Here is a 22,558-nt window from a genome sequence, read left to right as displayed (position 1 = left end):
GTTTCTTATGGATTCCATTTATTTTGTTTACAGCCTCCAGGCTGTGGCTCCTGAAAATTCCCTTCAAGGGAGAATCCAAGGGCTGAGCTCTGGAAACTCTGGAGAAAAGGATTTTTGTGTCCATAGATCTGGTGTTTTCCTGGTTATCTTTCTCAGAATCGCTTTTCTTTTAGATCGGCCACAGACAAAACATTTAGAGACTCATAAAACCTTCCAAAACATGATATGAATTGAGTGCAAGAACCCACCCTCCCCCTTGTAGGAAGGCATAGGCTCCATTCAGGTTGAGGCAGAGGTGAAGTTGGCTCTGTTCTAGCCTAGGAGAAAGCCCTCCTTGCTGGTGGGAATATGACGGCCATCCCAGTGTGCATGGGGGGCAGGCAGGCATTGCTGTACAGCCCCGAGCCTGGGGCCTCCATGACTTTGCCCTCCATATTATTGCAAAGCAGAGGATCACTTACAGGGAAGAAAACTACATCAGGACATCTCCTTTGGTGATGTGTGCCCTGTCCCAATTCCTCAGCAGTCAGTCACCCTCTCCCCGCCGCCCCCCGCCCCCTCGAATAGGAACATGCCCTGGGGAGCAGATGGGAACCGTTCCATCTTGTTGAGTTGCTGGCATTTTGCACCTCTACTCTCTCTGCAGCAGACAACTCTTTCTTAGCCAGGAAAGCCCTTTACAATGGCTTTTTCTAAACCTGGACTAAGGATGAGAGGGTGGGTATTACTGATGGTTGGCAGGAGATGAGTGTGTACTCTGGGTTACTGCTTTTGCTAAGTCAGGCACCCTCCGTCTTCCCTGGCCGTGGTGAAATGCCCCGGCCCTCTGCTGCTGCAGCACAGGAGAGGGGTGGGACACTGAACATACTTCTCATGAAAGGTGTGTTTCTGAGGTGCTCTGTCTTATGTGTCCCTTAACGATGGGGTTACTATGGTAACTCTCCATCTGAAAAAAAATGCAAGAGTAAACAGAAGATAAAGCTCTTGCTTAACTAGCTGGAAGGTGGATCTGTGCCCCTCTTTGTTATCCCTACTTGACACAGCTCCCTCCTCCCTACCCACAGGGCTGAGGGGCCACTCTGTGGCAGTAGGAGTCTGGAGAGGCAGTAATTTTGGCTTGCGTAGATCAAAGATGAGCTGGGGTTTTGCAAAAAGGAAGAGTCTTGGATTTTGGGGCTCCTTGGTAAAGAAGGCAACAGAATGACATCCCTTCCCAGCTCTTTCCAAGGAGCTGAGATGCTCCTCCTTCTGCCCCTCCTCATCCAGCTTGCTACTCACTGTCACTTACAGGTTGGTCCAGTGTGGCATCCCTGATTCCCAGTTGAATAGCAAAACATGAGCACGGTCCTTCAAGTTTCTCTAATGGAGAAACTGAGGCTACTGAACTTTCAGTCACAAAGTAAGAGCATAAAGGGGTAAAGCTTGCGAAGCCAGGGAGAATGTCCTCTAGCTCCTGGAGAATCCATTTTCAGATTTCTCAGCCCTATGTGCTTACTTCTGGGCTACTCTATTGCTTTCTTTTCTTCTTTACATACTACCTGCCCTCACCCAAGTCAGGGGCCCAACCACACTCTTCAGGTCTTTTTATCCATCATTCTCATTTTTCCTGCACAAAAAAAAGTGAAGGCAGCACTGCAGAAAATAAAGACCACATCCCTCCCCTTCTCCCCCACCACCAACGGCCACTGAGCCTTCTCTCAGGGAGGGCCTTCCTCCAACGTTTTGGGCAGGAAGAGGAAACAGGCCACCTCCACTTTCCTGAGAAACTGTACCTTCAAACGATTTTCTTGCCAGAGGGTTGGGCTTAGGACTTAGCAAAACAGGTCACCACTGTGGGCATTCTCCTTCTCCCTCCCTTCCTCTCTGTTAATGAGGGGGCAGATAAAGCATTCTTGGCACATTATGGTCAAAAGATTGTATTCCATCAGCCTCCTCCTGTATATTCTGGCTCTGCAGATACCGATGGCCCAAAAGTTCGCTGTGGCCTCCAAAAAGGGAAGGTTGAGGAAGGGAGGGGAAGCCAGCAAAGTGGGCTACAGCTCAGTGGTGCTTGATATGCCTCTTAGGCCTTCCTGCCGTGAGGCTTCTGCCCAGGCCCATCGTGGCTGACTCTCCTTCCTGTTCCATTGCTCCCAGGCTCTGTGTTCTTGTTGGGCTTAGACTCTTGGTTTGGCATTCTCTTGGGCCGTGGGCAGGACAGTGGCATTACGGATGTGCTCTCCTGTCCATGAACACAGGAGAATGAAGGCCAAGCTGGGCTGGCCTGGCAGGCGCTTCTGCATTCACAAGTACCCAGGGCCCAAGGTCACATAGGCATCACAGGCAAACTTTTTGGCTTGGCCAAGGTGGGCCCATCACTGCTGGGCATTGGGACTCTACCACGATCAATGATAGGGAAGCTTCAGTGAAAATGCTGGGTGGCCATCTCCTTCCTCCACTGGTAAACTAAACTGTGCTGACACTGGTACAGGGAAGGGAATAGCCTTGTGGAGCCTGATGGGTGAAAGTGGGAAATGTGAGTCCCTCCACCAGATTCCATGTAAGCACTGGCTATCTTGCCTTCCACCCTGCCTTAGTTTTGTGGCTCTCACATGTATAAAGCCCAGGTAAGGGACCCTGTGGCATTCTTTATCACTCTCTGTATCACTGGCATGTGTAGCCCTGCAGGCCTGGGAACACTGAGAAGACAGGGGCCTCCTGGTGCTTTGGGTCCCTGCTGCCAAGCACAGAGTTGTGTGTCATCAGTATGGTGATTACCGAGCAAAGGAATTCCTGCCTTGGATTTAGGGGGAAACCTGCTATTTCAAATGTGTCTGATCTCCTCCCGCCCCTGCCCCCAAAGCTAATATGAGAGTTTCCTTGAGTAGCCAAGCAATTTTTCAGCTTTACACACATACAGCAGGTTTTTTGCATTGGGTGGAGCTGTTAGTACCTCTTAAAATTGTATGCCCTGTGTCATACCGTAAATTTTTAACAGATGATTTTTATGCAGCTAGAATTTTGTTCTAGTTATTTCATAATGATTCTGAGTGCTGATGTTGCTGGAGAAATCTAGTGTTTACAACATAACTAAATATTAGAAATTCTTTAGTACTGGAAGGAGGTCAGACTTGAGTTGGGCCTAGAAGGGTAGCCTAGAATGACATCCCAGTATGGGCAGAATTGCAGAAGTGGAGAATATAAGATCCATTCTGGGTCTATCCGTATGCCTCACTAAGAAAACAAGGAGACAGTGATGAGGTTGACAGGTTACCAAGAGAACTGTAATGCCAAGGAGAAAACCAGGTTTTGCCAAAGGGTACTTACTAATTCCCACCATCTTTGGTGCTGTGGAAAACCTGTCTTGTCTTGTGAGACTGTGCCCAGATGGCAGGTAAATCAACTCTAACTTAGTACTAACTATGGGTTATGCTCATAGCCCTTCTAGTTTTTCTTTTCTCGCATACATTTTATTTTGAAAAACTTCAAACATACAGAATGTCAAGAATACACTTATTTCATCACCTTACGTACTTATTTCCTTGTGTTAAGAACTTTTAAAATCTATTATTTTAGCAATTTTTAAATATACACCATTGTTAACTATAGTTACTATTCTGCACAATAGATCATTAAAACTTCTGTCTAACTGAAACTTTATGTCCTTTGACCAACATTCACCCCGACCCCACCCCCAGTCCCTGATTCCACATAGAAATGAGTTCATGCTATATTTGTTCTTCTGTGCCTGGCTTATTTCACTTAGCATTATGTCCTCCAGGTTTATCCACGTTGTTGCAAATGACAGAAAGTTTTTGAAAGAGGAATGTTCTTATAATCATATACCTAGATTTAACAACTGTTAACATTTTGCCATATTTGCTTTATTCCTTAGACCTTTTTCATAATGGAGGGCAAGTTGTAGGCATCAAGATGCTTCACCCCTAAATACATCAGCATGTATCTCATAAGAATAAGATGCTCCCTACAGAATGGCGATACCATTATTACACTTAAGAAAATTAATAATCCCCTGTGTCTGATACCCAGTCCACATTCAGAGCTCTTCAGTTGTCTCCAAAATGACTTTCCTAGCTTTTATTAAAAGAATCAGGATTTCATCAAGGAGTGACACATTATATTTGGCTGTTACATCTTTTTAGCCTTTTTGAATCTACAACAACCCCCCCTACATGTACACACTTTAAAAAATGTATTTATGACATTGACATTGTAAAGAATCCAGTCACATCCTTCCAGTTTTGCATCCAGATGTGCAGGCATTCAGCATTGATGTAATCAACAAAGATTTAACAGGCCTCCTCAATAGCAAGCCATCCTGTCCTTGAAACCCTATAAGCAGGCATGGTATACTCTCAGGGACCACACTGAGGACTTTGGGTTTGGCCCTGGTGACATCTGCAGTGCTAACTGCAAGCATCCTTTCTGGGAAATGGGAGCTGGAACTGGGTTCAGATCTCAGCCCTCCCACTCACTCACTGAGTGATCTTCAGCTGGTCCCTTCTCCCTCAGCTTCAGTTCCTTCATCTCCCAAACAAGGGCATTGGATCTGGGGCTTCCTAGGTCCCACTCAGCTTTGCCATTCAGCACCTCTGTGACTCTGCCCACAGCTTTTCACCTCAGGGTAGCTGCTTCCTGAAGCAGCTGCCTCTGCCCATTCCTGGCACTGTGAATGTGGGGACCGGGGCGGGGACACATGGTCCTCTAACATGACCATACACTCATCTCTGCTCCCCACAGCGGAGATTCTGGAGCTGGCTGGCAATGCAGCAAGAGACAACAAGAAGGGACGGGTCACACCCCGGCACATCCTGCTGGCTGTGGCCAATGATGAAGAGCTGAATCAGGTATGGGCCTCTGCCATCTCCCACTGATGTTTGAGCAGGTGGTCATACTGCCCAAGAAACATAGCTGAGAGGCTTTGGTGTTGGCTGGTTATGAAAGGTGTGGACTGCCTTTTGGATTAATTAGCAGCTTCCCTGCCTCCCATGGCAGTTTTTTCCCAAGGCCTTATTGGGAGTGTTGGGGGAAGCAGGATAAAACAAGGTATTTGGCTCTCCCGAAAGGAGAGAGATGATCTAAATTCCATTTGAGTGAGGGACTCAGGACTGGATCCCTGAGCAGTGAGCCTGAGTCCTGGCAGCATCCTCATGGAGGAAGGAGCTGCACCAACCCAAAGCAAGACTGTCCTGGGCAGGGCTGGCTTCTTGAAGGTTAGAAGCAGGGTATCTGGCTCACCATCTGCTATTCTGGTTTTCCTGAAAGCTGCTAAAAGGAGTCACCATAGCCAGTGGGGGGGTGTTACCCAACATCCACCCCGAGTTGCTAGCGAAGAAGCGGGGATCCAAAGGAAAGTTGGAAGCCATCATCACACCACCCCCAGCCAAAAAGGCCAAGTCTCCATCCCAGAAGAAGCCTGTGTCTAAAAAAGCAGGAGGCAAGAAAGGGGCCCGGAAATCCAAGGTATGTGATTTGGCCAGAATGTATGAAGTGGGATAGGATGGGGTACAGATAAACAGGGTTACCAGGGCCCCCCCCCATTCCCCCTGTGGGCTCATCCCACTGATGGGAGAATAAAGGAGGAACATGTAGGAGCTGATTACACTCCAGAGGGGCTAGTCCAACACAAGTAGCCAGAGTCAGGAGGCCCTCCCAGAGTCTAGACCCAGTTGAAGGACAGAACCCCTGTGGGCAAGGGGGATGGACGGTGGGCTTTCAGGGATAGCCTCAAGCTGGAAGGACTCCCAAGCTGGCCCTTCCAGGGAGATGCACACACCTGTGGGAAGGGGGCTTCCCTGTGCTAGGGGACAGCCACTGTCTAGTCCTGTGGCCAGCTACCTGCATGCCCAGATGCTCAATTGCAGAACTCTCGTGTTGCCATGGCTGCATGTCTTCCATCAGGGCGCTCTAGACAGTTCACTCTAGAATGGTTGCCTCTGTCAAGGAGGAAAATGGATGTATTACTCAGGTGCTTCTTCCTGGGCCTAACTTGGATTGGCTGGGTCCTAGGTGGTGGAAACCCTCTCATTAGTGTTATCATGTCATCTTGGGTGGGGAAGGCCAGCAGACTCCAGGTCATGATCCTCAGTGTGGAGGAGCACCCTCCGGAGGTCCAGGCCTGTGATTGCTGTGCTCACCTGTCTGAGCATGAGCTGGAGACTACAAGGCAACTGGGATACATTTTCTTTGCCCAGTCCTACTTGTCAGCTGTTGTCACAGCCTCCAGAGCCAACAAACAATGGACAGTGCCACCAAAGCTTGGTCTCTAAGAAAATGGAATCTTGAGGCTGCCCTGCTCTGAGGTACCCCTTAAGGAGTCCTCCTTCTGGCCTCCAGCCAGATCAGGAGGAAATTACCCATGGCAGAAGGTGACCTCTCTATTTTGCAAGATCCTCAATAAGAAGTCCCTGGAAATGCCCTGTGGAATCTAATGATGCAGTGTCAGGAAGTTCTTCCTACATGAGTCCAAATCCTCTTACCTGAGTGAGACAGTGAGGACACCTTCCCAGGACAGGCTCAAGGAGCTGTGGCCAGGTGAACAGAGCTCCTCCTGTCCTGTCAGCATGTCCTCTCCTTTGAGCCTGCCTGTGCCTCAGGCAGACTGGCTTTCACCCGCATGCAGGGACATCTGTGACCCCCAACCTTCTTGCATCCGCACTGTTTGTGGAGCTTTCTTTAGTTGAGGTGGAAGAGGCTGTATTTCTTTGCCTGCACACAATCTAAATTCCTCTTGCCAACATGCCACCCACCCTTAGGCCCAGAATCACTCCCAACTCTTTGAGAGAGAAACCCAATATTGAAGAGTGTCCTGTAAGTTATTTCCAGACACTTGCATTCCACCTAGCTCACAAGTCCTGGAAGAGACTTGAGGCCAGGCAGGGATTTCACAGAATGCTCCACTGCTCATTCCTGCTAACTATAGAATTAGCAGATTGGACAGTTTCTTTTTCCCTTTCAACATATGCAGTTGGGAGGAGGGCGGGGAAGGGAAGGCAGGAGGAAAGTGCTTGTGCAACCCTTTTTAAATGTTAAAAAGGCAACGAAGATATTGAATCTATCATCTTTTGATTATGAGCCCCAGAGACCTGGCTGCCCAAGAGCAGGGCCCTTGATGCTGAGGACAGCAGGGGCAAGACCACGTCCTCAGCTTAGCCTTTGCCCTGGCTGTGTCCTGAGCCATCGCCCTCCTTCATGCGTTCACTGTTGATATTTGAGTGGGTCTCTCAGATGCCAGTGTCTGCTGGCAAACCTGGGCTGAATCTTGTTCCCGTTACTCTAGTCTTCCCCTCGTAGTTCTTGTTCTATGACTTTCTGAACTTCCCAATTTAGTAAACACTAGGAATTCATCTTACTTTTTGGACTTGAAGTATTTGGAGTAGGAGTGTCTTTAGCTCCTAGTAGCTATATTTGGAACTTAGTGTTTCTAATAACCATATGCCAATAATCACTCGACCACTCAACTTTTCCCTTGATTACAAAAGCAGGAAGCCTGTTATGGTGGTCTGTTTTTCTTCCACACAATAAAACACATTGTCTGCTTACTGTACCAGTATTTGGCTAACATTAAACCCTGGGGGAAGCTGAAATTGGAACCGTGAACAGCTAATTTTCAAAACATTTGTTTAATGTAAATTGTGGTGTCAGCTCCCAGAAACAGCAGAAAACCCTGCATCTCTAGGTTTAAGTGGAACGTTCTGAAAATAACCTTTCCAGGGACATGCAGAGAAAGCCTTAGTAACATGCTAAAGCACTTGTAGTGAGAGTTGGTATTTTTCAGGTGTCAACACTTGAATTCCAAATCATAATTTTTCCCACAATTCTACATAATTTGGAGGTTTTGAAAATCTCCAATTGTGACAGCTGAGTCAGCTATAGTGGAAATGGTTGGAGAAGGCAACAAACTGCACCAGGGGCTGGGTGTCCAGAGCCTGGCTGTACACTAGGGCTTCTCTCTACTTGGGTGGCTTCAGGCAAGTCTGTTCCCTCTCTATGCCTCAATTTACCTCCACTTATAAAATGATCAGGTCCATTCCAGCCTTACAATTCAGTAACCATATGCGTATTACATAATGTTTTTGAGTAGGGCATATGTATGAGTTTGGACAAAAGAGTATGCAGTAAAAAAAGTTTTGCTCCCACTGTAGTCCCTCACCTTACTTCTCCCCAGGGCACACTCAATGAGTTTTTATGTCTCCTTTCAGAAAGTCTATGCATATAAAAGCATGTAGAGATGTAAATCCCTCCCCATCCTACTTGTTCTTTTTTTTTTTTTAAATAAAAATCATATGAGCCCCCTATTTTAGTAGTGTGGCACAGTGATTAAGGGTGCAGGCTCTGGGGTTAGCCATTTCCTAGCTGCATGATCTTGGCAGGTTGCAGAACATCTCTGGTGTTCAGTTTCCTCATCTTTAAAAAGGAGATGTAACACAAGGTGGTTGTGAGGCTTCACAGAATTCATGGAAGTGCATAGAACAATGTCTGGCACCTGTGTTCACTGCCCCTGTCGTATTCTGGGCAGTCCTTCCATGTCTCTGCATGTAGAGCTGCTTTAGTGTTGCATGGGATGACTGGTCACTTATGTGATATATAAAAACAGTGTAGCCAGCTGAATTAGTCCATTCTTAACGCTCCTATGAAGAAAGGCCCAAGACTGAGCAATTTATAAAGAAAAGCAGTTTAATTGAGTGACACTTCCATATGGCTGGGAAAGCCTCAGGAAACTTAGAATCATAGCAAAAGGCACCTCTTCACAGGACAGCAGGAGAGAGAGGAGCAAGCAGGGGAAATGCCAGACACTTGTAAAACCATCAAATTTCATGAGAACTCATTCACTGTCATCGGAACAGCACGGGGGAAATCACCCACCGTGATCCAGTTATCTGCACCTGGTCTCACCCTTGACACATGGGGATTATGGGGATTACAATTTGAGGTGAGATTTGGGTGGGGGGGCACAGAGCCAAACCATATCATCACCCTTCTACAAGTGGACTTTTAGATTGTTCTAGCGTTCATTCTGACACACAGTAACTGTCATTGTTTGTGGATCTCTGTCCTCACGTGCAAGTAAATGTATAGGATAAAGTCCTCAAAGTGAACTTACTGAGGCAAAGAGTGAGTATATTTTTAGCTTTGGCTATTACTCACTTTTAGGGCATTTTAACTACATTAATCTCAAAAACCACCTCATCTTTTTAACATTTAATACTGAGTTTTAAAAAAATGAATATTCATTAGACCAATTTGTATCTAGTCTGTATGCACTAGTTACTATTTTCAGTAGTGGAGATGTGGCAGAGAACAAAGTCCCTGCCTTCCCTCAGTGTTCAGGGAGGAGGTGCAGATTCATTACAGAAGGCGGGAGGGAGTAGCTGCTATGACAAAAATAAAGTGGCGTGATGGCAGAGCCAGTATTATTTTACATAGGCAGAGAGGTGAGGTTACTCATGATACTGGAGCAGAGCCCCAGCAGAGTAAGGTATTTGGCCATTCAAGTGACTGGGGACAGAGAGCTCCTGGCAGAGGAATGGCAAGTAGGCCTGAGGTGGGAGCATGCCTGGCCCCTCTTAAGAGAACGTGATAGGACTTGCCTGTGGACTCCCTAACGTTTTTGTAACATGGATACTTTTGGCAGTGAGGGAAGCCTGGGGACCCTTACTCGAGATAAAGATTCCAAATGCATAAAATAAAATACCTAAAATTCAAAGGAAACTATGCCTAATTTCGTCCCTCAGGTTAAGATCCATCAGATGTACACTAAGAATCATAGGATAACTTTCAGGGGATCTCTAAGAAGCCAGTTTTTTGGCCAAACTTTTGGATAAATAATGATCTCACCAGGGATTTTTTCAAACACAAACCATCAACAAACTTCACCCTATCCCCATGTGAAAACTACCCTCCTAGATCATAAATATAGGCTTGCTCCTTACCACCCGGCAAAAGCCCAAAGTGATTTTGGTAGAGTGCCTCTTTCTCTTGTTGAGGAATATTTAAACTACAAATTGAGTGATTAATGTTCTGGTAAGGGAAGCCAGAGAAAGGAATTGGTTCGTTTGAGAAGCTACTATTACAAAAATTTGCTGGCCTTCTATTGAAATTTTAGGCTGTTCAAACATTAGAATAAGAGACTAAACATAGGTAAACGTGGGGTGATGATTTTACATAAGTCTTTCTGGATGCTCAGTTCTACAGGTTCTTAAATGTCTCCCAGCTGACTCTGACCTAACAGGTTTTCTACTGCTCAGAACAAAGCCAGGCAAGTGTCCAATACATGGAAATTTATGGGTTTGTAGGACAATATAAAATTATAACAGTCTTTTTGGAGCTGACAGAATTGCTTGCTAACTTTTATTTCCCCCAAACTGAGATATGAAAATAATCTACCACTTAGTAGATTCCATTTCATAGAAGAAAGGGCACTTTTTTTTTTTATTACACTTTAAGTTCTAGGGCACATGTGCACAATGTGCAGGTTTGTTACATATGTATACATGTGCCATGTTGGTTTGCTGCACCCATTAACTTGTCATTTACATTAGGTATTTCTCCTAATGCTATCCCTCCCCCAGCCCCACACCCCCCAACAGGCCCTGGTGTGTGATGTTCCCCGTCCTGTGTCCAAGTGTTCTTATTATTCAGTTCCCACCTATGAGTGAGAACATGCGGTGTTTGGTTTTCTGTCCTTGTGATAGTTTGCTGAGAATGATGGTTTCCAGCTTCATCCATGTCCCTACAAAGGCCATCTGACAAAGGGCTAATATCCAGAATCTACAAAGAACTTAAATTTACAAGAAAAAATCAACCCCATCAAAAAGTGGGCAAAGGATATGAACAGACACTTCTCAAATGAAGACATTTATGCAGCCAACAGACACATGAAAAAATGCTCATCATCACTGGTCATCAGAGAAATGCAAATCAAAACCACAATGAGATACCATCTCACACCAGTTAGAGTGGTGATCATTAAAAAGTCAGGAAACAACAGGTGCTGGAGACGATGTGGAGAAATAGGAACGCTTTTACATTGTTGGTGAGAGTGTAAACTAGTTCAACCATTGTGGAAGACAGTGTGGTGATTCCTCAAGGATCTAGAACTAGAAATACCATTTGACCCAGCGATCCCATTACTGGGTATATACCCAAAGGATTACAAATCATGCTACTATAAAGACACATGCACACGTATGTTTATTGCAGCACTATTCACAATAGCAGACTTGGAACCAACCCAAATGTCCACCAATGATAGACTGGATTAAGAAAATATGGCACATATACACCATGGAATACTATGCAGCCATAAGAAAGGGCATTTTAATACCAAAACATTAGGAAGAGACATGATTTCAGAAAATAGGCTTTATGAAAAACTTGGTTACAGTTGCTATGATTTGAATGCGTTAACATCTCACAAGCAACTGTGCTGACCTTAAGCACCTGCCCTGTTGTCCCGTCGGGTGGGAACCTTGAAGGGAAAAGGCAGAAGTTCTTTGCCAAGTGGGTGGGCTATATAGGACCAGGCAGTGATGCCTTGTCTCTAGAGTTCTTTACTACTTTCTAAGGCCAATCGTTTAATCAGGAACTCTCCAGTCTTAGTCTCATTTTCTTTCTTTTCTTTTCTTTTTTTTTTTGTATTTTTGGTAGCAGTGGGGTTTTGCTGTGTTGCCCAGGCTGGTATCCTCCTGCCTTGGCCTCCCAAAGCGTTGAGATTACAGGCATGAGCCACCACTCCCAAACCCAGTCTTATTTTCCAAATAAGGAATCTAAGGCTTAGGGAAAAGGAGCAGTTTTCCCAAAGTCATGCTGTTAGGGGAGCCAGGACCCAAATACAGAACTTCAGAGTTCAAACTTCAGAGTACTATCACTTTTATGTCCTGTGACCATTTTTAACAGTTGGAAAATTTACATTATTTTCTCCTTCTCTTTTGCTTGCCCCACAAACTTTCATCTTAATGTAACACATTTCGATTCTATTTTTTAGTTCTGCAACAAAAATAATGTATATAAATTTCAATTTTGAAAAAGTATTTTTTGACTTTTATAAAAGCGTTAAATAGTAGATTCTACAAGATTGGATAGTTAGCACATTTATTAATAATATAGAATTGATCAAACTGACAAATGCATTACAAGTTCTAATAACTGTTAAGGAAAAGGTATAATTTTATTGGAAAACCATCTTGTAATGGGCTGGGTGGATTTTTTTTTCCCCCTAACTAGTTCAAGTATCCTCAGATGAATATTACTTATTGTTGAAATGAAACAGGGCTCAGCATCCTATTTTTATATATTTCTAGATATGAATGTCTGGAAAATCTTTTTCACTAAAAAAAATTGAAATGGAAAGCATTTTGTTATAGCAACATCATTCAGTCCTCTGAACTCTTTAATATATGCCAACAATACACAGTGTAATCTCATCAATTTGTTTTAATAAACGTTTTATTTTAGCATAGTGTTAGCTTTACATAGGGTTACAAAGATAGTACAGAGAGTTCTTGAATATCCTTCACCCAGTTTCCCCATTGTTAACATCTCACATAACCGTGGTATACATGGTCACAACAAGGAAATCAACACTGGTCCATTACTGTTAACTTCACCAGTCTATTTTCTGAAGATCTATCAGCTATTAACTCAATTAGGTATTGCTTCAGTTTTGTTGAAAGCACAGGATTAAAAACACCTGACTTGTGAAAGTCTGTTATGCAGCCTGTCCTATTCTTGGCTCCTGAAAAGTATATCAAAAAGGGCTTCACTAAGATTTACCATATAATTGTTGATTATAACTGTTTCTCTTTCACTCATCAAATGTTAAACACTCAATAGGAAAATCAAAATAGTGATAATTTGTAAGTACTATATTTCTTGATAAAATGCTTTTTCTCTTATTTATAGCATAACCTTGGAACTTCAGATTTAGCTCACTAAATTTAGGAAAAATGTTTGCCATATAACATAATTGCTAAAGCAGCCCTTATTGTTAAAAGCCATTAGCAAAATTAGACCTTACTTTTCATTGTAAGTAAAAAAAGTTAATATGCTCATGTTAATGAATTTGAATCCTAAATAGGCAAATGGATAGGACACAGGCCTTGCCCTGAGTTTCTTCAGATTTATCCTTCAGGAAGGCATGGCCATCTGTAATATTTCTCACCCCTTCTTTCTGGATTTCCTCCCACTAGACCCTCCCTCAGGACTGAAGTACTTTTTATTAATAATTTGGGGAAGGGAAAGGTGAAGTGTCTAAATGAAAACCAATGTTGTTCTCACTATCCTTACTCTACAATTTATTTGAATGCAGAAAATCTCGAAATTAGCCAAAGTATCCATTTCTAATACAGGCTTTGTCCTTAATAGAAATATGCCAAAAACATGCATCCCTACTCCCACAGTGGTGTGCCATATTAATATTTACTCTGGGAAGTGGGAGGAGGGTAGTTATGAAAGGAGCTCTGGCATGGAACCTTGACCACAGGTGTAGATCCTTCTTAGGGCAGATCAGTTGTAGGAAAATGTTAGGAAGTAGACAATCGGAAAGTTGGTTTCTTAAACTCTCCATGTCATGTACCTCTCTCAGAAGATCCTTGGGAACTCCAGGGCATACATATTTCGGTCTTAATAATGCTGAGGAAGAAGCTGAAGACCAAGCCAAGAACCATGGGTCAAATGGTCCCCAGGGAGACAGATGGTTCACCACAGCCACCACATGCGTCCTTCTCTAACGCTGGCTTTAATGAAGGAGGGTGGAAGCGAGTCTGACCTCACGGAGTCAGGAAGGTTAGAGGGTTATAGTCCTTCGTCTGCTTTTTGAGAACTAGTGACCTAGAACAGTTTTTCTTCTTAAGCTCGAATAGTATTACAGACATCTAGAAAGGAAAGACACTTAAAGATCCTTAATTAAGAGACATTTACTTGGTCTGAATTTATGAAAATGGTTCTATTCTAAATGATCACTGTAAAGTGAAGTTTTACCTTTGGCTGATTTTTTTTAAGATCATAAAGTGATTAAAATATAACTTAACACACTCCATAGAACTCTTGTACCTCAAAATGAATCTGAGCTCCCCCTTGGAGAAATGCTGAGAACTGGTTGTGGTTTAGTTTCCTGTTTCCCCTTGGGTGTTAGGGGTGAGGCTTGGGAGCTGCCTCTCTGTTAGGATGCCTGTGTCTGTGTGGCCCACATTCTGACCTTTCCGTCTGTGCAAGAAGAAGCAGGGTGAAGTCAGTAAGGCAGCCAGCGCCGACAGCACGACCGAGGGCACACCTGCCGACGGCTTCACAGTCCTCTCCACCAAGAGCCTCTTCCTTGGCCAGAAGGTAGGCAGATGCACGGCCTCAGTCTACTTGAGGGCCCCAAGGGACAGATGGGCACAGGCCACCTCCACTGGAAGGCTGGGGGGATCCCGGGGGTCACTCCCAGCCTCGTGGGTAGACAGAGTGGGCTGTGAGCTTTGGGAGTGGCCTCAGGGAGTGCTAAGTGCTGGGGAGGCCACAATGCTGAGGGAGGACCCTGGCAGCTGGGGAAGGGAGACAGTGGTAAAAAAGAAGAGGGCAGGAGGCCCCTGTGGGAGATGGGGACCCTTGGTTAGTCTGGAGGAGGAGCTGCTTCTGTGGGATAAACTGGTCATCAGATAGCACCAGCCAAGGAACTAGGCAGAAGTCAAGCCTTGGTGGTGGAAGGTGAACAACCTAGCCGGCAGCCTGCTTGTCCTGGGGGGCACTAATGGTAGAGCCTCAGGTCTGATTCAGGGCTCTACAGGGGATTGTTTTCAGACTGTACTGATGGGTGCACTGGGTTTCTTCACTGAACCACCAGATGACTCTTCCAGCTAATTGTTTGTTTGTTTTAACCATGGGCAATATATTTTCAGCCGCCCCAGTGATGCAACTTTGCCAGGACGCCATGGTTTTGTAAAAGACAATTCACTTTTATTAAAAATAAAAATGATGCAAAGGCTTTTAAGACCTGAGAATGAGAGTTAACTAATATTTCTTTATTGATACCAAAAAAGGGGTGGGAAGAAAGAATTAAGCTCTTCTTAATTTTTTAATCCTATACTTAAAAAATTAAAGGAATGAATTTGACCTTCCAAGTTAATCTGTGTTAGTTTGAATGCGGTAACAAACTTGGATCTGAAGCTGCATCATTTTTAAACCCTCACTGTCAATTTCTTTTGCATCACAGTGACACGGTTCCCTCGCTCACGTCATTGCAAGTTCTCCTCCTACCCCTTTCCCTCTTTCTGTCACTAATTGCACTCTCTCTCATGATGCAATTCCTGTGGTGGACTCTGTGTTCCAGAAAATAACCATTACTGTTTACATTTTTAACCATTCTTTGTATTTTGTATGCATTTTTCAAAAGAAAAAGTAGCACTAGTTGTCATCTTAAGGTCTGGGGATTTGAAAGTTTTTGTTTAAAATATTTTTTGTTCCTTTATAAATTTCAACCCAGCAGTGAAGACAACTGCCTGGGTCTACTTTCACCCCGTAACATATTCCTTGGGTAATGTATTGAAAGTTAACGTGACCCATCCACATTAGTTCCGTTTGAAATACAGAGCAGTTCAGCCCCTGGGGTCACCTTCTCCCTCTTTTCCCCACTCTGCCCTTAGGCACTCCCACCCTGGCCTCTCCCCTCCCTGTGTTCTTGCTACCTCCTGCCAGCCACTCCAAAGGCAGCCTCAGATCAGAATTCCTCATACCTCCCTTGCTGGATGAACTAAAATATTTCCAAAGTAGCAGCAAATATGGCTGTAAAAATGTCCATGCAAAATGCAGATGCCCTTCTTGTTGCTGTGATCTTCTGAAAGAAATGGGATCATGGCCTCCTCTGGGCTCTGTTTGTGAGCCCTGGAGGGGAGGGGGCAAAGGCCACAGATATCTTGCTAGCTTCTCCCAAGAGCCAGGAACATGTCAGCTCTCAGCAAGTCAACTCTTCCTTTTCAGATACACCTGGTCTCAGGGCCAGGCGTCACATGAATAAAAATAAAGTACAGTAGAGTAAAATTTTGGCTAATAATGACTGTTCCCTACTCAGAGTTGGTAGGGTGAGGATACAAAAAGCCATAGAAAAGTACTGATACACTATAATAAATTACAAACATATCATTTAATGTTATTTTAAAAAATGGAGAATGAAGCAGTGAGCTTAGCTTAACAGTGAAATTAATGTTCTTATCTTGACTTTTGGAAGGAAAATTTGAAAGGAATGGTTAAGCTGCAACCCAGCATAAAATGGTCAGCCATAAGAGGGGCTGAATGTAGACCCAGACAGACCACCTAGCCTTCTTTCCCGTATCACCCCCTTTTTAGTGGTGAAAACAAAACACCAGGCTGCCAAGAAACTGCCCTTCCTGTTTAATGTGCTTGTGACTTTATGACCCAAGATTCTCACATATCCAGGAAGAGGCACCCAAAAATCTAGTGCTGCAGACGCTGTTTAGCAGAATAAACTCCATGTTTCCAAAATAAAGCAGCATCTTAAGTCAGCCTAAGCACCAGTGTTAGAAACTAGGGTTCCAACTGCCCTTTCTGGAACCCTACACCCCTGCAGCATGAGATGGAGTGAGCGTTGATACATTAGAGCATTATTTTGAAGCATTACTTTCTGGCTTTTTATTGGCTATTACTGTCAGGTGAAAATCATGGCATATAGTGTAAAAAAGGCAAAAATCATGAAACTAACACACAGTTTTTACAAAAAGCACATTTAAAATATTATAGACATTAATTTTGACTTGGATTTTAGGAAATGTTTCAAAAGGGGTACTTTAGAATGGTGACTATATGGTACCCTGTGTCCTGTAAATCTCATTTTTCTATCCGTGACATTGAAACCAGTGCTTGAAGACTGCAAGCAAGCTGGGGTGGAGAAAGGTGATATTGTGCATGCTACAGCCCTGTAAGGCATGGTTGCTAAGCTACTCAGGAAGCATGGCCCAGCCTTACCATTGATGTTAATGATATATTTCACATACTGAAGTCTCAGGAGTCATCACAGCCATTACTCTCTGATTTTGCCCAATGTTCACACACATTGTTGAATTGTTTTAAAAAAGAAATCAGTGCTGTGAATCTGAGTCAACTAAATGTTTTTGCTTTGTGTTCAGCCAAGATTTGCAGCCTTTTTTCAGAGGTTTTAAAATTTTCAGAAAAAACATTTCTAATGTGTCTAATGTGTCAGTGGTAGTAAATGATTTAAGTTTCCTTGGTAGAGTCAGTATTATTTGAAGGAGTTAGGAAGGCAGTCTGAGGCTGTGATGAGTCTCCTTACCTCCCAAATGATCAAGATGGCAACCCCAGCTCACAGGCCGTTCAAGGCGGGCATAACGTACCATGGGTTTTCTCCCTTTGATCCACACACCCTTCTCCTGGGGGCTGGAAGAACTGAGGAGAAAGGGAGCTCTTGAAGTTGAAGCATCAGTGAGGGAGAAAAACCATTCACCCCTTCCCCCCCACTATGGCTGAGGACTGGCTTCTGAGACAGTTTAGGAAACTGACAAAGCCATGAAGGAATGGCTCAGCTATCGGCCATCTGGACGTCCAGCAGTATCTATCCATGTCCTTATCTTTGTGGGGCTCTTTCTAGCTGGACACACTAGATTCTGCTGCCAGGCCCAAGGCCTCTGGAGAAATCCAGCTTGGGCATGCATGCCTGCAGGGAGAGCCACACAGCACAGCTGTGAGGGCAGGAGCCAGCCCTGCAGTGTGCCCCAGGGAAGACACAGCTCTCAGGAGGAGTCTGGAAAGGGTCCTATGGAAGACATTGCCCTTCTCATTCCCCTCGTTGAAGTGAACTTTGGGGACAGGAAAATAACTGCATTTTAGGTGGTCAGCCAGGCCTCCTTCCTTGTCTGTTATGAGAAAATGAGAGACACCAAAATCTGACAGTTACAGGCTAGATTTAACATACTGCTCAGGCACTATCTTTAACAGTCACTTTCATTAACTAAAATTGGGTTTCTAATCATATTTTTTTAAAAGAACCAAGAAGGAATGTACTATTTCCTGTAGCCAAGTAGGTCAGGTCAGGCAGTCTGCATGTCCATTCAGACACTCCTTCCCTGTCGTCATCAACAGACCGCCTCCTGCCCTGCCCTAAATGGTGGGGGCCAGCCTCCCATCCAGGCAAGGACAGCTTGGCTCTGAGCCGCCTCAGATACAAGCCAGGCCCAGGACTCAATTTCTGAGCTCTGGCATTTCCATTAACCATGCCTTAAAGGAAAGCAGGCAGGGGCAGTCATTTTATCTGAGTTATATCTGAGGATGTTTGATGTTCAGTTCTAACTCTACATGCCCAGGGGAACCCCAGCACTGGCTTAGGCACTATACAGCACTCAGGGTTAGGGGGCCACACCCACTCTTGCCTTCAAAGAGATTATACTCTGATGAGCGTATACCATGAGTAAAAAACAATGGTTTCCATGGACATCCTCACCACAGGGAAGACTCGGGTACTGCTTGTATCAGAAGCTGGCCCAGCAGAGCCAGTGAGGTTAGGATCGTTGGATCCCAGTGCTGGAAGGGATCTTGAAGGTCCCTTGGCTATGACCCTTTCTGCCAACTGCGCAGCCACGTGGGACCCACTCCTGCTCTATAACTGGCAGTGCCCTATGGTTACTTTCCCCAGTGGCTAACAGTCTTCATAGCTGCTTTAAATTCCTCAGGCTGTGGTTTAAAACTTAGTTTTCCATCTTTCCTGATGATAGTACAAAGAAGCAGTCACCTTATTCAAATTCTGAAACCATTAATGATCCTTATTCCTCCCAGAAAATCAGACTAATTTTGGGAATTTTTACGGTTCCCAGAAATCTGATTTCCTAACCCACAAGGACCACTTCTCTGCCATGTACTTCAGATGGACACACACCCCTCTGGCTGATAAACCCCACTGGATCTGACCCTGGCTGGTGGGAGAGGACCCTGGGGCCTCCTAGGACTGGACCTCTGTCTTGGCTCTATCTCGCTTATTCATTTGTGACTGGACAGTGGGAGCCTGTCCAGACACATGTGTACCTGGTCCATTTGCACGCTATGCTCATGGGCTTTCTTCTGTATAGTGGAGCTACTGTCTTCGTTCATGATCATCTCACTGTTGGCTTCTGCCCACTGGCCCACCTGCCAAGCTGATTACCCATTTGTCCTTCCAAAGTGCTTGAATTAATTTGTCTTCTCCCCTTCCCATTCTCTTCCCCTGATGCACACATCCCAAGCACACACTTTCTAGTCAAGATTGTTTAAAAATACATATTTGTACACATTTTACAGCAAAAACACTTTTCTGGCTCAGCCACATACCCTGAGGACTTCTGCTGAGCCCCAGTGCATAGCAGAGCATAGTTGGAAAATCACAACTCTAGCCTCATCCACAGATATGAAAAGTGAAACAGCACTTTGTTGGCAGGAAATCCTCAATGCTGAGTAGTAGTGGCTCCCTGAGGTACTGTAGTCTGCACTTCCAAGAGTGGGGCTGCCTCTGGTCAGAAGGGAAGGTAGTGAGTCCAAAGGAAGCTGGGAATTCTCCATGAGCTTGAGTTCTGTTCGCAACTGCTCCCTTCCTTCAGCAAATCCAAGTTTCCCCCAGAGAATCCCATTCCCCTAGACAGAGCAGGTGGTTCTCCCCAGAAGAGAGTCAGATATAGGCCACTGAGGGGGTCTTCCTGGCTAGCTGAAGCAGAGCCCACCAAAACAGCTACTTTTCCAATGAAGCATTTCTGAATATAACACCAGAAGCATCTATACAATTGGAAAAAATTGTGTGAATGTTAAGGATTGAACATGTATTGTTTTAAACATAGGAATTTATAGATGCCTTAAAAGCATACACATCCACATTACACTGAGTAGATCGAGTCTTTTTCTCCTTTGCCTGCCTTCCTCACCAACCTCCTGCCTCTTCACACTGTGTGGGGTGTGTTTTGGTGGTGTGTGGTAGGGAGTATTGGCTTGAGTTTTTATAAATAGCATTTGCTTGGAGCCAAATGCAGAACTAAATAATAGAGTAAAATCCTTTGCCTTGTTCTAAATCCTGAGAGTTCACTTGCCTTACCCTAAGGCCCCCCACTCTGTGCCCACCCACACCCCTCCTCCCCGGGGGCAGCAGTCAGGCCCCAGCCCCCATGCTGTCTCTTTTCTGTGCCTCTGTCCTGGTGCCAGGGCTCTGAGCTGCTGAGAGCTTCGCTTTGTGAGATCACCCCCATGGCTTCCTTCAGTTTCAAGGGTGTGGGTGGCCTCTAAATCACTCTATAGTGCGAGGAGCACATGAATAATACTTGGTCCTCTTCTCTGAGTCTTTAACCAAAAATGAAGTCCACTGCCCTGGCCAGAATTCTTCCTTGGCTGTAGGACAAAACTTAATTCCACAACTGTTTCCTCCCAGAGGATGACTCTTAGTGTAAGCACGTCCCTCTTTGAGAATCTGACTGTTTCTGGGAATAAAAAATGTGGGTTTATATTTCTGATGCTTCTGGAGTGCCAGGTTGTTTGGTTTTGTTTTCAACATAATGGCCCTAGAAATGCAGCAACTTGCTCTGTTGCCAGGAGCTTCCCTGCCAAGTGTCTTGTGCACAGCCCTCTCCTGGGTGAGCTCCTGGACAAAGCCTCATGCCCTGGTAAACCCTGCAGACTGCAGCCACTATTCTGGCCTAGGTCATAGTCTTGAGCACCAGCTCTGCTAGGGCTACTCAGGCATTGCACTTGTCTGCAGGTGTTAGGAATTTATGTTACTGAAGATTGAGCAATGTCGTTGTGGGAGCATGTGCAAGAGCAAGCTTTCCTGCAGGTGCTTGTACCTAAAGAAAAGCAAGGGGAATAGTAGGACCCGGGACAGCAGTCCTAGGCCCATTAATTCCCCTTTGCCCCTCTGACAGAATTTCGAACTCAGGATTCTTCGAATACTCAGATGCCAGGGTTGCCATTGTAACAGAATAACAGTGGCTGGGGGATACCCATTCAGTGGCTCTTCAGAAGGAACAAATTCATTGGGTGGATATAATACTTAAGGAAAATGCTCAATAAGCCACCCATTGAGTCTCAGAGCAACCTGACCAACAAGGTGAAAACCATTTAAAAGACACATTGTCTTGCTGGAGAACCTTCCTCCCCTGGGTTTCACCAGGGAACTTCAGCATTACATGACTAATGGGCACGTAAATTAGATGTTACTAAGCAACAGACTATTCTCACTTCTTGCCACCCTGAGCAGGGCAGGGAAGCCAGCCAGCAGTCACAGTGATGGGGACAGCCTTAAAGGCCCATAGTCACTTGGAAGACAATGGCAGAGCCCTTAGGGGTTTGCCCAAGCCAGGTAGGATGTTAGCACCAGCCTAGCACTCAAGGATGAGGACAGTCACATACACCAGCCCCCAACCCTCAGCAATGAGTACTCATTCTAGGTCCTGATAGCTGCCTTACTTTGGCTCCCAGATCACAAGTCCCTTTAAAGGAAAGCTGATCTCCTCGTCCATCCACTGTGGCTTGTGCTTCCTTTTGCCCCAGGTGCCACCCACAGGCTCTGAACATTCATCCTAGTTTGCTTGCTCCCGCATCCCGAGCAGCATTTGAGTCTTAGGTTTGAAATGGGTTCATGTGAGCCAGCAACTCCCTGCTTCCCTTTTGTGCCTCGTGCACTTGGAGTGTCCACTGCCCTTTACCTGTATCCCAAGGCTCCTTCTCTGAGACTTCCCAGCTCTCCTGTTATTTCCCACCTCATGCTTTTCTTTGCAGCTGAACCTTATTCACAGTGAAATCAGTAATTTAGCCGGCTTTGAGGTGGAGGCCATAATCAATCCTACCAATGCTGACATTGACCTTAAAGATGACCTAGGTAATTGGGGACGGGGTTCGGCACCACCAGCTGTCAGATGAAAAGTTATGGAACCCAGAATTTAGGCATTTCATCTTCCCAGACTTTACAGTGGTCAAGCCAAAGTTCCAAATCCAAGATTGATATTTGAGTGTAGACACTGAATATCGACTTACTCCAGGCCATTCCAAGTGTAAACGGTCTGTTTTATTAAGTGTGATTGGCTACTCTCTCCTCAATTGCAAATATATTGCCATCTGAATTCTCTTCCATAATGATCAAACTGACTGCTGGTTACTTGGGGAGGGATTTTTAAACGTGTTGGTTTTTGTTTGTTTTTTTTTTGTTTTTACTTTAGAACTGAAAAATCTCAGGTAACTACAAAATGATAGTTTCTCCATTTAAACCTTAATTAGAAATGACAAAGCTTGAAAGAGAAGACAAGCCACATCAGTATGCTATTAAGCTGTCTTTAGTCCACAATTTACTGCCATCACTTCAACTTTTTTTTAGAACTGAAAACAGTATATGACTGAATGCCACCTTCATGAATTATTTGGCTAGAGGATGGTATTAAACAGAAGGGCAATATCTCCAAGTGAGTTCTTATGGAGGAAAACTACCCCAGAGCCATGGTGTCTCCCTGTTCAAGATGGCAGATGGTTCAGGGAAGGCTGAGAGGTGCCCCTCAAGTGTCCTGCCTCTATGGCTTTATCTTTGCATATGTGGCACTGTCAGCTCAAT

General features: G+C 44.8%; 1 protein-coding gene across 4 annotated transcripts in view; it reads left to right on the top strand.

Annotated features, from left to right (window-relative positions):
• Positions 1–22,558, top strand: part of LOC116471527 (core histone macro-H2A.1) — a 64,432-nt gene that overhangs the window by 24,059 nt on the left and 17,815 nt on the right. The window contains exons 3-6 of one of the 4 annotated variants that reach the window (XM_032157956.2): positions 4,741–4,847; positions 5,266–5,463; positions 14,218–14,325; positions 21,736–21,835. In XM_032157956.2, coding sequence (XP_032013847.1) covers positions 4,741–4,847; positions 5,266–5,463; positions 14,218–14,325; positions 21,736–21,835 — 513 coding nt within the window. Of the gene's footprint in view, positions 1–4,740; positions 4,848–5,265; positions 5,464–14,214; positions 14,326–21,735; positions 21,836–22,558 lie in introns of all 4 variants that reach the window. The other 3 variants (XM_032157954.2, XM_032157958.2, XM_032157957.2) reach the window with 3 other exon arrangements.

The sequence above is a fragment of the Hylobates moloch genome, unplaced genomic scaffold, assembly GCF_009828535.3.
Source record: "Hylobates moloch isolate HMO894 unplaced genomic scaffold, HMol_V3 SCAFFOLD_6, whole genome shotgun sequence".
Classification (NCBI taxonomy): Eukaryota; Metazoa; Chordata; class Mammalia; order Primates; family Hylobatidae; genus Hylobates; species Hylobates moloch.
The sequence above is the reverse complement of the archived record's forward strand: the minus strand, read 5'-3'. Positions and strand labels throughout refer to the sequence as shown.